This window comes from Echeneis naucrates, chromosome 3, assembly GCF_900963305.1.
Source record: "Echeneis naucrates chromosome 3, fEcheNa1.1, whole genome shotgun sequence".
Classification (NCBI taxonomy): domain Eukaryota; kingdom Metazoa; phylum Chordata; class Actinopteri; order Carangiformes; family Echeneidae; genus Echeneis; species Echeneis naucrates.
Window position 1 is genome coordinate 3859849 of NC_042513.1, and position 12625 is coordinate 3872473.

Here is a 12625-nt window from a genome sequence, read left to right on the forward strand (position 1 = left end):
AAAAAAGAAACGTACAGCTACTGAGAAAGCACTGTTGTTTAAAGATAGTCAATAATAAAATATTTATTTAAACCATAAAGTTAAAAAATACATTACTTAATGGCTAAAAAAGATTATAGTAAAGTAATACTTTACGTTACGTTCTATATCTTAATCACTAAAAATATTGACTTTAATTTGTGGGTTATGTAGTTTCCCATTTGTTGTGTTATCGCAGACTATTAGAGCAGATGGATTTTCAGTGTAATCTGAGGAAATTTTCTTCCTTAAACTGGAACTGAACGAAAATGTGACAGGCTCATGACACATTCCTCCAACAACATGCATGCAAATCGATCATGTATTATACTTGCTTCTTTTTTCTTTGTTTTTCACATGATTTTGCCGAGCCAGTTAAATTAAACAGCTTAAATTGTAGCGATAATTTTCAATCGTTGTTACATAGACATGTGCGTACGTTTGTTCAGCCAGCAGTGAAGATAAAAACAGCAAAAAAGAAAATGCTCAGATGCACAGTTACAGCGCACAGTTGACAAGATGTACAAATTCACCGTCTCGTGATCATCAAGTGGTCGACTCTGATTGGTCACCAGTGAAAAAGCCCTCCACTCATTGGTCAGTTGTCTTGCTCGAGTTTCACGATATTAAAGTATGCACGTCATTGGTCAGTTTAACATGTCTGCTGATGTGCCGGGTTAGGCCGTTTTGTATCTCGTTACACAACTGCGTTTAGCATCTTGAGCGCCGTTTTGTCGTCTCGTTATTTCGCGGTGTCGTTGGGAGTTTTCTTAGCACAGCTGCCGATCTTTAAATCAGGCAGGAAACGGATCCAAAGGCAGTTCAGAGTCACATCCAGCCTGCCCGGGGACAGGAGCTAACGTTAGCTAGCAGCCCAGTTACATTAACGTCAGAATGGGTGAGGAAATTAACGACAACCTCATTAACACAGAAAATGGATGTGCAAGTAACACCACCGGCGAGGAAAACGGCGGCACATCAGGAAGTGACATAAAATATTACACTTTGGAAGAGATTAGTTTACACAACATGAGCAGTGACACATGGCTTGTCATCCACGATAAAGTCTACGACATCACAAGTTTCCTTGAAGAGGTAGGAGACCCTGGTATCTGGAGACGCCTACACAACCATTAACACCGTCTTATTTTTGTGTTTTTGGCTGTAAGCCGTTAGTTGATTACCTAATTTCAGCCAAGGGGTGCTTCCTGGGTTTAAATCACGTGTTGCTGTCACGTATTGACGTCTTTGTTGCAGATCTTCGACCCACCTCTGAACCACAACGGTATAAAGTCATAACCAGCGTCTGGCCATTAATTGTTAAATAAGTTGTTTTCCAGCGTTTTTGCAACATTATGGTCAAATTAGCATTAATTGTGGAATAGCCAATAATGGGAGGATCTTTTCTTAACGGGTTTAAAGTATGTAATACAACTGTAACACAGTCACAGAGTCAGAGTAACCAGGGTATAAAACAAGTGATGATCCTTCGCCTCTACTTTAGTAAAATATGTTATCCTATCAAGTTTAAAGAGATATTTATTCCTTTAGAATTAAAATTCTGCATTCAGACCTCTAAAAGTGACTTCACCTATTGCATTATTGTTGGTTTTGTAGATCCACTACACGTTTGCGTTGTTCAGTTCTTACCTGTAGTATGATACTTTTGCCCAAGTACATTATTTGAATAAAATATATTTTGTTTCCTTGTGACAATGAAACATTGTAGCAATGCTTTTCAGAAACTGTTGAATTTTGATTTAAATCGTATCATCGATATGAATCAGGGGCGTTGGTAGGTGCATTTTGGGGTGGCTTCAGCGCCCCTAAAATATTCCTAAACCTTCCTATATTTCAACACAATATCAATAATGTTGGAATTCTCAATGATTGCAAGTGAAAACGCATTGTAGCATTAGTTTTGGCATGGAAAAATTTAAACTGTCTTTCTATTCATTGGCTAGATGGATATATGAAGATTTTTTTTAAGAGAGTAAGTGAGGAGCAGGGGAGAAACAAGGGAGCTGATGTTGAGGAGGCTTATTTATTTAGGCTTATTTTTATTTTATTTTATTTTTTTTACGAAAAGAGGATATCCTGAAGGCAAAAAAGGCAGCAAAGGAAAAGAAAGTGATCCAAATAACATGTTCTGATAAATGTTCTTCAAATAGTGAATTAACTGACAAAGTCTTTCTAGGTGCATTGAAAATTCTCCATTCTCTAAAACACTCCTGAGGCTAAGCCCCCCCCCCATCTCTCAATCCTAGTGACATCCCTCATATGAACTATATATTATGAGTGTGGGGGAAATGAATTTAACAATCTCTGGTTTTAGCATCCAGGGGGTGAGGAGGTGTTGCTGGAGCAGGCTGGTGGAGATGCTACAGAAAGCTTTGAGGATGTGGGTCATTCTACAGATGCCAGGGAAATGCTCCAGCAGTACTACATTGGGGAAGTTCAGTTGGTAAGAGGACAGACCTGGTTTCCTGCCATCTCTCAAGTCAATATCATTACATATCTAATGATCTGAACTATCTATATACTATATATACCATCTATACTAGTTTTATAAAAATGAATGATTAAGATAGATAGATACTTGTTAATCAGTGCCACTTGACCTCTGTGAGAAAAAGGGGTCAATTTATCATACAATGAGTAGCTTGGAGTAACAAGATAGTGTCATATAACAATTTGTATCCAAATCAACCAAACTGCTCAAAGCTGTAGCCCGTGTGTGTGTGTATACACACGTACAAGCTTGCCTTGTCTTTTGATTAGAACATCTTAATACGTAGTCCACATCAAAAGATTGAGCCTATTATTTTAAATTTGGAATTCAATTTTAATGTTGATTTGCCCTGATAGTCATAAGACAATGATCACGATGCAGTTATCAACAAGAACAATCAGGTTGTGTGCACAATTTTCTGTCCAAGTTTGAAAATATATATTATATTTATATAAAATATTATTATATTTGAAATATATAATCAACTTTAAATATGTGAGAAATTTCATTTTATTCTTGTTCATGAGTGTCAGCCATTACTTTCATGACAATTTTACTAATGCATTGAATTTCTTTGTAGGATGACAGAAAAAAGGAGATCACAAAGGTGAGCCTTTATATTGTCCATCTAATCTTGTCTTAAAAAGATCATGGCTATAGTTTATAATAGTTTGAAGATTATACAAAATGTCTGATTTGGGGCTTCTTTTTTTTTTTTTTTGTTTGTTTGTTTTGTTTGTTTTTTGTCTTTTCCGCTCAAGTGCAATGATGTCACAGAGTCAGGACAAATCAGGTGAGTTCTCTCTGAATCTTGGCAGGCCTAAGAGCTTATGGAGGTAGTATTTGGAAGAAAAACGGTGTAAAAGTGACATGCTGTATGCATATATCTATTTTTGTCTAGAACTTTCTTTCTAAATGCTGGTCAAAATTTTAAACAATAGTTAGAAATAACCAAATTCATATCTTATTATTTTATTTTGTGTATTTTGTGACTTTTGCGTCCATTTCAAGCCCTCAAATATTTTCTGTTGCTTTGTTTGTTTTGTTTTTTTTACAAGCAGCTCCTGGACCACATGGTTGATTCCAGCTGCTGCTGCAACTGTTGTTGGTGTCATGTATTACTACTATGTGCTTGAACACAAGTCCTCTTGAGTGCTAGCATCCCGTCTTCATCCCATTCTTTTCATCTGGAGGCCTTGAAACATTTGACCAAAGCCTCCTCACGTTGAGTGCACAGTTAGGATTGTTCTCACTCTGCAACATGAGGAGGGGGAGCAGTTTGACAAATCATCTTTGTTCATCTACATCAAGTGCACCAAATAGACCCTTGGGCAGAGATTTCATTAAACAGTCTGCCTTACTTTGTGGTTCAATGTCGCTATGCCTGTTGTCATCAACGTTAAATGTTGTCTTGCACTTTCATATGCATTTGACCCAGTTTGACCTGTGTATGATCTTCACCCTTTTGCCTGCTCAGATGAAGGTTACATGCACAGCCATCATTACACAGAGACAAGATGGAAACATTTAAGGAGATACAAGTATGCATAATTATGATTCGATTTAGGGGACATGTTACTGATTAAACAACTTTTTTACACAGATTGACTTCTAATACATTTTACTTAGAATTAATAAAGTGAGAAATGTTACTGATAATTAATTCTCAGTAGTAATTGTGAGTTTAGGACATTCTTCATTTCACAGTTCTGCTGTCAAAGCTGCATTGCATTTATCATTTGGTTGTAATTGCAAAATTTTTTCAATTTTCAAACTTCTCTGTTTTTTTTTTTTTTTTTTGAAAATAGTAGTGAATTATATTGTATTAGTGATTATTTAAGTTAAAATTTGTTCTCGCTTAACTTTTCTTTTACAGCTGAAATATCAGGCAATTGTTTAAAAGTTCAAAATATCTGGTCCATGGATGAATATAAATATATGTAGTATGTGATAATACAATATTTTATTACCCAGATATAATAGCTGACTATGAATGATTGCTTGATTGCAAAAAATTTCTGGAAAGCCTCTTTTTACCCCCAGAATTTTGTTTTGATTTAATTAATCTTAATTGACTGTGTTCAATGGCAATGCTTTCTGTCACTGAATGGTTTGTTTTTCTTGGTTGGCTGTTTTAACTGGGGAACTTGCCCGTTGTAGTATTTAGTGTCTTCATGTCAATGCTGTATAACTAATAACCTATTTAGTTACACAGCCATTTTGAATTTTCCATTTTTGTTTGTTGCTAATTATGTCATAGGTAAGAGATGGGCTTTAAGTAGCACTTACAAAATCACTCAGACTAGTAAATATGAAACGTCTGAAATACACAAACCAACAAAAACTGACATTATAACGTGCTGCTAGTTTTACATGTGACTACAACATTACTTGCAAATGTCAAAGTTTAATTGGTTGACTATAAATATTTGCCATTTCTTTGCATTTCAACTGCCATTTCCTGTCTTTGAATAAAATCAATCTTTCAAAATGGGAGAGTGATGAGGTGTTATGTAGCATTAATAAGTTGAATTAAGTTCAAATAAACAAATGTATTGCTTTTAGCACAGCATGGAATGAAGCTGTTAATAGTATGTTTGCCAAGTTAACTGTTTAACCATTTGGAAAGTGTGTGTGCCTTTGGCAACTGTTTGGTTAGACAAAACACATAATCCATCTATCATTTAAATGCTTTGTGTCGGTTTCAAGCCAACATTGTTCTGTGTTTAGACAGCCTTTTATGAAAGGCTGTGGTAAGTGTTGTAGCAGTGCTTGTTCAAAAATGGAAACAAGACGTTTGAATAAGAATTTAAGAAGAAAAAAGCAATATAATAGTGTTTTTTAGATAATTTCACAGTTTGCTAATGAATTAATTAAATATGACAGTTATGGAACAAGGTTGTATTGCTCAAACTACACAAGTAAGCTCAGGGTACACTGGAGGTACACTTTAGTTGATGCCAGCCAGCCACACTCACTCATTACTTTGCCTTGAGATGTAGCAGCAGTTCTGTGTGGTCACCACCTCTGATTGTCTCTCTTAGACAATTAGGGCAAAAACGATACCAATGTCTCGGCATTGGTAAATAACCCTCATTATGTGGTCCCCAATTTCCTTTAAATATTCATGGACCCAATAATGTGTCATAACAGCTCTGAGCTAATTTAAAGAAAACGGATGAAAAACTTAACATCATTGTTAATTTCACTCTGTTTTCTCTCTCCTGACCACAGTAACTGATTGTTGCTGGTGTTTACTCATTTTTAAGAAAATTAAAGCCAATTGCCTGGCACTGTAACAAATTGTCGGAGAGAATGAATGCCTGTCATACACTTTTCATGCTTTACTGTCAGAAGAGAGGCATGAAACAAAATCACTGAATAATGGCTGTACTCTTCTGTCCTTCTGTTAAAGATGTAACCATTGTGTCAGTGTAATTCAATATAGGAAATTGAACATGGGTAGCTGGTAGTGTGGTCATGTAATTACACTGATTTGTTTTTCTTAGGTAACCATTTCATAGTGCAATATTGGCACAAACTCAATAACATTTGAGTCCTGCGTGTGCCTGCTCCTCTCAGCTATTTATCCTGTGGAGCGGAGCAGGAAGCAGTTATTGAAATTAAAACCTTTCCATCTGCAACATCCATAAGAGCCCTCATAGCACACCGTGCCCATGACCAGCAGGCCACAGCAAGCACAACTCAGCGCTCATTGATTTATCCTTTGAATCCTTTGAATCTGGTTGGATATTTTGAGAACCAGATGGCCTCTCTTACCACAAAATGATGAATTGTATAAAAAGAATAAAGACATTAAGTCAGTCTAAAAACAGCTCCATTAGGACAATTTCTTGTAATGGGTCTGATAAATGTACATTCACATAATTTTAGTAGCCACGAGAGAACATGAATAAACAATACAAATACAGTGCAAACTAGACAGTATAAAATCACAGAAATGTTTCCTGTTCAACCAGCAACAACAACCAAAATCTAATATAAATGCATTCAAGAGCTTGTCCTCTTTCCATACCATACTTAGTCTTACCACAAGATGGCGCTACAGCCTAAATATGCGAATGTGTCACTTATTGAATTTGGCCTTCACCAGAAAGAGGGAAACTGTGCAAAATATTAAATTGGCTACGGTGACTTGTGCACCCTCTATAATACATTCATCAAAGCAATCAGACAAATCATCTCCCAGATTTCATGGTCATGGAGCATGCAGTAAATATAACAGCCAATTCTAGTCACACATGGTCGGACGGACACGATGCAATAGCAAGAAAACAAAAAATGCCATGTTGTCCTGATATAGTGTGATAATAATAATAATAAGACTACATTTTAAATGCTATCTAATGACAGTGTACTGACAAAACTGGCATATTGATCATCGGAAACCCCTACACGATATTTCCAACCACACATGCGTTCCAAAACAACTTTGCTCTAGTTTGGAAATAGCGTTAACAAGCAAAAATATTTTAGTTTTTAATGCGAAGGGAATTAAAGTCAGGAAGTCAGGGGCTATTTTACATCTATCTGCCTGCCGTGGCAGTAATTATGACCACGCGGAATAACAAGCTCTTAGGAGAGCCTATTGTATTGGTGGGAGTATACGAAGCCCTCAGATAGACATCATTCACTGACTGAATCACTTGTCATTCCTGTCAGCAGTCGTCCTCAAGGATAGCTAAGGCTGCTAATGTACAGCACTCCATTGTCCTGGGAGACCTGCTCTGCAAAAAATCTCAAATGGCTGGAAAGACCCTTGAGGCTAGAGCAGAAATAAACATGATCTCTGACAAGTAGTTCAAGTTGAAAATGTTTTCAATTCATAATATATGTTTTCAATAATTATTAGATGTTACAGTTGGAATTCTTTTTTCATTCTTGTTAATGTACTAAAGCAACAGAGATGCATGAACCCACCGAACCGGTGTCATATTTTCTGTCTGCAGAGGAAATCCCAGGTGGTTTACAGTGTTGACAACCACTTAAAAGGTTCACTTAAAACCCTCACCTCTTCCCACAAAAACATTACCAGCTTTAGTTTATTCTGAACAACTAACATCCATTAAAGCATTAAATCCACTCAAGAAACAAAGTCAAATTTCACTTTCTGTCCTGACCTGACAGTTTGGTGAAAGCAGCACCACACAATCAATCGAATTTGGATCCATCCATAATGCAGAAGCATCATTCTCTGATGGTATTTTCAATAATGTCCTTTAATGGTATACATCAACCTGTTATCTAACATGGCACCAGTAGGAAGCAATTAGCATAATCAAATTCAGATTATTCATCATAAAACATTTCAACAGATATAAAATTGAAGATACTGAACAATGTTTGCAAACATTAAAGCCACTTGCTGCTGATTCTGTTTTTAATGTGTTTTTAACTTTCACCACCACCACCATCAGACAAATCTTTTATTTTACTGTACCAACTACACACTACCAAATATTCAGTTCTGCTTTGTTTTTCAGTAATGTGGTGTGGTCGACAACTAAACATACATAAGCATAACAAAACATATGTAAACTACCCCCTGCCCCGCATTCCACACACACACACAAAGAATTTGCCCACCATGCTGGTGCCAGCCACTTTATAAGAACTGCTGCTATTGCAGTGGTAACAGCTGTTTCTCAAACAGTGCCACTGCTCATCTGACTTCAATGAGGTGTTAAAGTACAAATAATATTATGCATATAATATGCACAAATTGCACATTCCCTTTTCATTAACTGGATAGCATTGTCTGCATCCCAGTGTAGTGTGTAGTGTTTTCATTTCTAACTTCTATACTTAATTTATTTTGCACTTTTTTTCTCTCTTTCAGTATTTTCCTCTGCCCTTCCATATTCTCCACCTCATTTTCTTTGCTTCTACGTTACACCATAGGGGACAAAAGAGCAAACGTAATTTCAATTTCCTCTGTGTATCTTGTGTGGACCGAAGAATTGACAGTAAAGTTGACTTTTGACTAAATAGAAAATTATGATACAATACACAAGTTTCTTTAACAGCTAAGTTTCATTACAGTTATATATAAAATAGTACTATGCTTCATGGACCAAATGTAAACATTTAACTAAATGAAGACATGATTCTAAGGCATTATACTTTATTTAATTTATCTGTAAACAATACATTATCAAACATATGTTCATTGTTTATAATATTTAGGATTCAGAAACATAACAAAATGTGTGTATCTATATACATACAGAGATCCTTGAATGATTTTCCTTACATACTTTTCGTTTACTTTTTTGGAGAGGACAAGCATTTGCTAATGCTCAGCCTTTTAATGACTGTGACAACAAGCAGCAATCAAGGGGCTAAAATAACTTGACTTTCTGGTTCATTTGGATATTGCTGGAAAAAATATGCTCTTGCTAAACCAATCATCAGCACAAAAGGGAACTTTATTCAGACAAGAACGGCATAGCTATTGCCGAGTTGAATCCATATTGTGGTAGATGATGAAGAGCGAGATCATGGGCTAAATATCTTTAAACAAACAACCACAGCCTCAGCAGTTGCCTAAGTTATCTTTTCCCTGCACAAATACAGTGACCTTTCCACAGTTCAGCTGCTTAATTACTTTTCCCCTTGCATACTCTGAAATGATTTGACTTAAAGGTTAACTTCTCCCAGCTGTTATATGCCAAGGTCATCAGCACATAAAATGAAGAAGTAGATGGCCTCAGCTCCTCAACAGTTCTTCTCGTCAGATAGCAATGTTACTTCAAAATGTCTCATACGTCTATTAAATGTTATTTTGTTTTTAACTCATAGGTTGACCTCAAATATCAGAGGTGAAATTTGTTCATGTTGAACTAACCAACAAATCTTAACACATAACAGATGACACGATTAAAAGACTGATTGTGCAGGTGTAAGCAGAATAATGCTGGTTTTTCTGGGACACAAAGCTGATGGATAATTCTAAAACAACTAAAAAGTGATTCAAGATGCTATCTCTGACAGAACATCAGATATTTTTAATGCTGAATGCATGAGTTTTTAAAAAAAAGAAAGAAAAGCAAAAGTTACAAATCAAGCCTGTGTTTTAGTCATCTAAACATATTCTTAAACTGAAAATGGATCAAAAATAAAACTAAGGAAAACTCAAATAAGAAACTGTGCATGGCTGTTTTAAATGCCTTCCATCATACCTTTGTATCAGTACATTTGCATTGTAATTAATGTAAACCATTATTCTGGATATTATCCATAATACCTCTTGTAGGAACATAAATAACTTAAATGCCAGACAATATGAGGTCACTGGCCATGTATTTTACCACGGCAGTGATGTTCTTCAAATGAAGACATCCTAAGCTAGGCTCAACAAGGTGCAGGTGGAAGATACACTGGAAGAACGCTCATGGACAATATTGTTATTATCCAGATATCCTGAGTCAAACTGGGCTTTCGAAGTGCTACGGAACAAGAGGGAATTAACCAGTCTGGGACAAAGAGACTCAGCAAACTTCTGTAGGACGTAGCGGAATTTCCTGCGGAAGCTTCGGTTTATCCAGAAGTAGAAGATACAGTTGAGAAAACCATTGGAGGTCGGCAGCCATACAACCACAAACTCAATCCACTCTGGTACACTGCTACCTGAAAGTGCTGTGGGGGCAAAAAACATGGGGACTGAAGTGGACAAAGTATCCAGAGCAAGACAACAGAGTTAAAACAAGACAGTAGAACTGAAGGGGTCCTTTTCAATTATAAAAGGTCACAGATGAAACAAACACAGCCTAGCTAAAACTGTCTACAATGACCATTAAAAATATGACGTGCCCCTGATAATAATAATAGTATTTTAGAATTGGTAATCTGAATTTGATATATAGATATAGATATACTGATAGATTTTGTGGAATGGAAGAAACCACTTTAGAGCACCATTTGAACAGAAACACTGTTTGAAGATGAAATTCAGAATTGTAGCTTAGTTTTGCAGGGATTTTCATCCATATCAGATGAATTACAACTCTTTTTGGAAAAGCCGTCATTTCTAAAAGTATTCAGCTTTGACCCCACTTTCAGTCTTTATTACTGCCAGACTGGGGTGAGTGAGAAACTGTTTGAGAGAGAGAGAGAGAGAGAGAGAGAGAGAGAGAGAGAGAGAGAGAAAAAAAAAGGAGGTCAATCATAAAGCTGGCCTTCAGTCAGTAAATTCATGGCTAGCAGTATAAATAACTGTCAGTCATTTCAAAGCTGAAATTGGATGAATTTGGAAAATAAAAAAATAATATTAAGTGAATACTTCTGCCAACAAATTAATCCCAGATAATCTTAATTGTCAAATGCTCATTCTCAAGATACCTTTGACTTGAGAATAAAAAAATCCTGCAAAATCATTAAATCCTTGGTTGAACTTTGACTTGTTTTATATTTTCCCACTTTTACAATGTGGCTGAAACAGCTTAAAGCTAAAAGTAAGAACATGTCATTTCCTATACAGTATGTGTTCAAACAGCCAGTAATTTAGCACTTCTTCAGTAATTGCATCTTCATGATACCCTTTCTTCTAAAACCCTTGAATGCTTTGTGTAATTAGGGAAAAAACTGTCAACACAAGAGAAGTTTGTGTCATCTAGTTAAATGGCACATTAACATGATAAATTAGGTACAGTATTGTCTCGTACAGCATTTATGGGTTGCAGTTAGCTGTTGCTTTCTCCAGATGGAAGCTGAGGTTGTTGCAGTGGCGCAGGAGCAACGTCTATTTTGAATTTTTTAGGAGTCATTTCTTTACTTATGTGAATCCCAATGGAGTTAGATTTTCAGATGTGGATCATGATGTGAACATGAAGTTGAACATCCTTGTTTTGATGTTATTTGAGTAAGTATATGGAGACAAGACAGAGGATCAATGGGGTTGTGGTTTTTTTGTTGTTGTTTTTTTTTTTTTAAATCATGATTATTATAATTTTTTTTTTTCATCTTAAATTTGTTCTTTAATAAACGCACAGACACACAGAGAGAGAGAGTCTAAGGCAGGCCCCTGTATGCCTTGCTTAAGAGTTGATTCCTGTTAGAAATGCTTACCATTGTAGATCATGGCTGCCATGCAGGGCGTCCAGCAGGCGTAGTAGGCTCCCATCACAGGAACCAGCACTCTGGACGCCACATTGTGCCTTTGGCGACGCGCACAGTAGAATTTGCGCAGTTTCATCCTCTGCCTCTTAGCCACGCACCACACGCTCAGGTTGGTGTAGGTCATTATGAAGGAGCAGGGGAAAAATATGACGCAGGCCAAACTTAAAGAGTACCCGACATTGGTAGAGTAGGCTGGGTTGCAGACCAGAGACGCGGTGGAAAAATGAACGGCGATGATCCCGTCTGGGAATAAAACGGGCAGCAGCAAAACGGGAGGGAAGCACCAGGCGAAGGAGATGAGGAGCAGAGTCCTCTGCCGGGTCAGGATGGTGCCGTACTGAAGCGGATAAAACACCGCGATGTACCGCTCCAGGCTTATTGTGGCCAGCGTGTACACGCAGGTGGAGTAAATGGTGGCGTTGCAAAAGGCCACGACATGACAGAGAGCATCGGGCCCCTCGGTGTAATCCTTGATCAGACTGACCCACAGATTCAGGGGCATCACCAGCAGTCCGAAGGCAGAGTCTGCTGCTGCCAGGGACAGCAGGAAGTACCGGGAGTTCCTGGACCAGCCCGCCACCGACGAGGTGATGACCAGGAGGACCGCGATGTTTCCCAAAGTGACCAGAACACCCAGGACGATGATGATGCTGATTTTGACCGGCCGGTGAGCCAGGTCCTGCAGCCTCTGAGGGTCCACACCCGACAGGTTGGACTCCCCCAATGATGACAGGTTAAAAAGAGTGGTGTACATTTTCCTTCACGGTGACATGAGGGCCAGAAAATCATAAAGTCACCTGAGGTAAAAACAAAACAAAACAAAACAAAAACAACCTGAAACAAACAAACATGTAAAGAAGTGCAGTTGGAGCAGAGGGACGTGCTGCAGTCTGGAGCTTCCCTGCCACAATCAGCAGCACACCTGAGACAATCAGAGCTGGGCGGTCACCTCTCAAC

At 37.5% G+C, this 12625-nt stretch overlaps 2 protein-coding genes across 3 annotated transcripts; one reads left to right on the forward strand and one right to left on the reverse strand.

Annotated features, from left to right (window-relative positions):
• The first annotated feature begins 674 nt into the window (after positions 1–674).
• On the forward strand, positions 675–5033 carry cyb5b (cytochrome b5 type B). 2 transcript variants are annotated; one of them, XM_029498329.1, is made up of 5 exons: positions 675–1113; positions 2354–2482; positions 3111–3137; positions 3292–3323; positions 3589–5033. In XM_029498329.1, exons 1-5 carry the CDS (start codon positions 913–915, stop codon positions 3680–3682), a joined length of 483 nt encoding a protein of 160 aa, XP_029354189.1. In that variant the 5' UTR covers positions 675–912; the 3' UTR covers positions 3683–5033. The 2 variants fall into 2 exon arrangements, with proteins under 2 accessions (XP_029354189.1, XP_029354190.1); XM_029498330.1 differs by having other exon boundaries at positions 3592–5033.
• Positions 5034–9893: 4860 nt separating this feature from the next.
• LOC115041148 (histamine H2 receptor) lies at positions 9894–12422 on the reverse strand. Its single transcript, XM_029498465.1, has 2 exons — positions 11618–12422; positions 9894–10189 (listed from the first exon to the last, which is right to left on the reverse strand). Exons 1-2 carry the CDS (start codon positions 12420–12422, stop codon positions 9894–9896), a joined length of 1101 nt encoding a protein of 366 aa, XP_029354325.1.
• Positions 12423–12625: the final 203 nt, after the last annotated feature.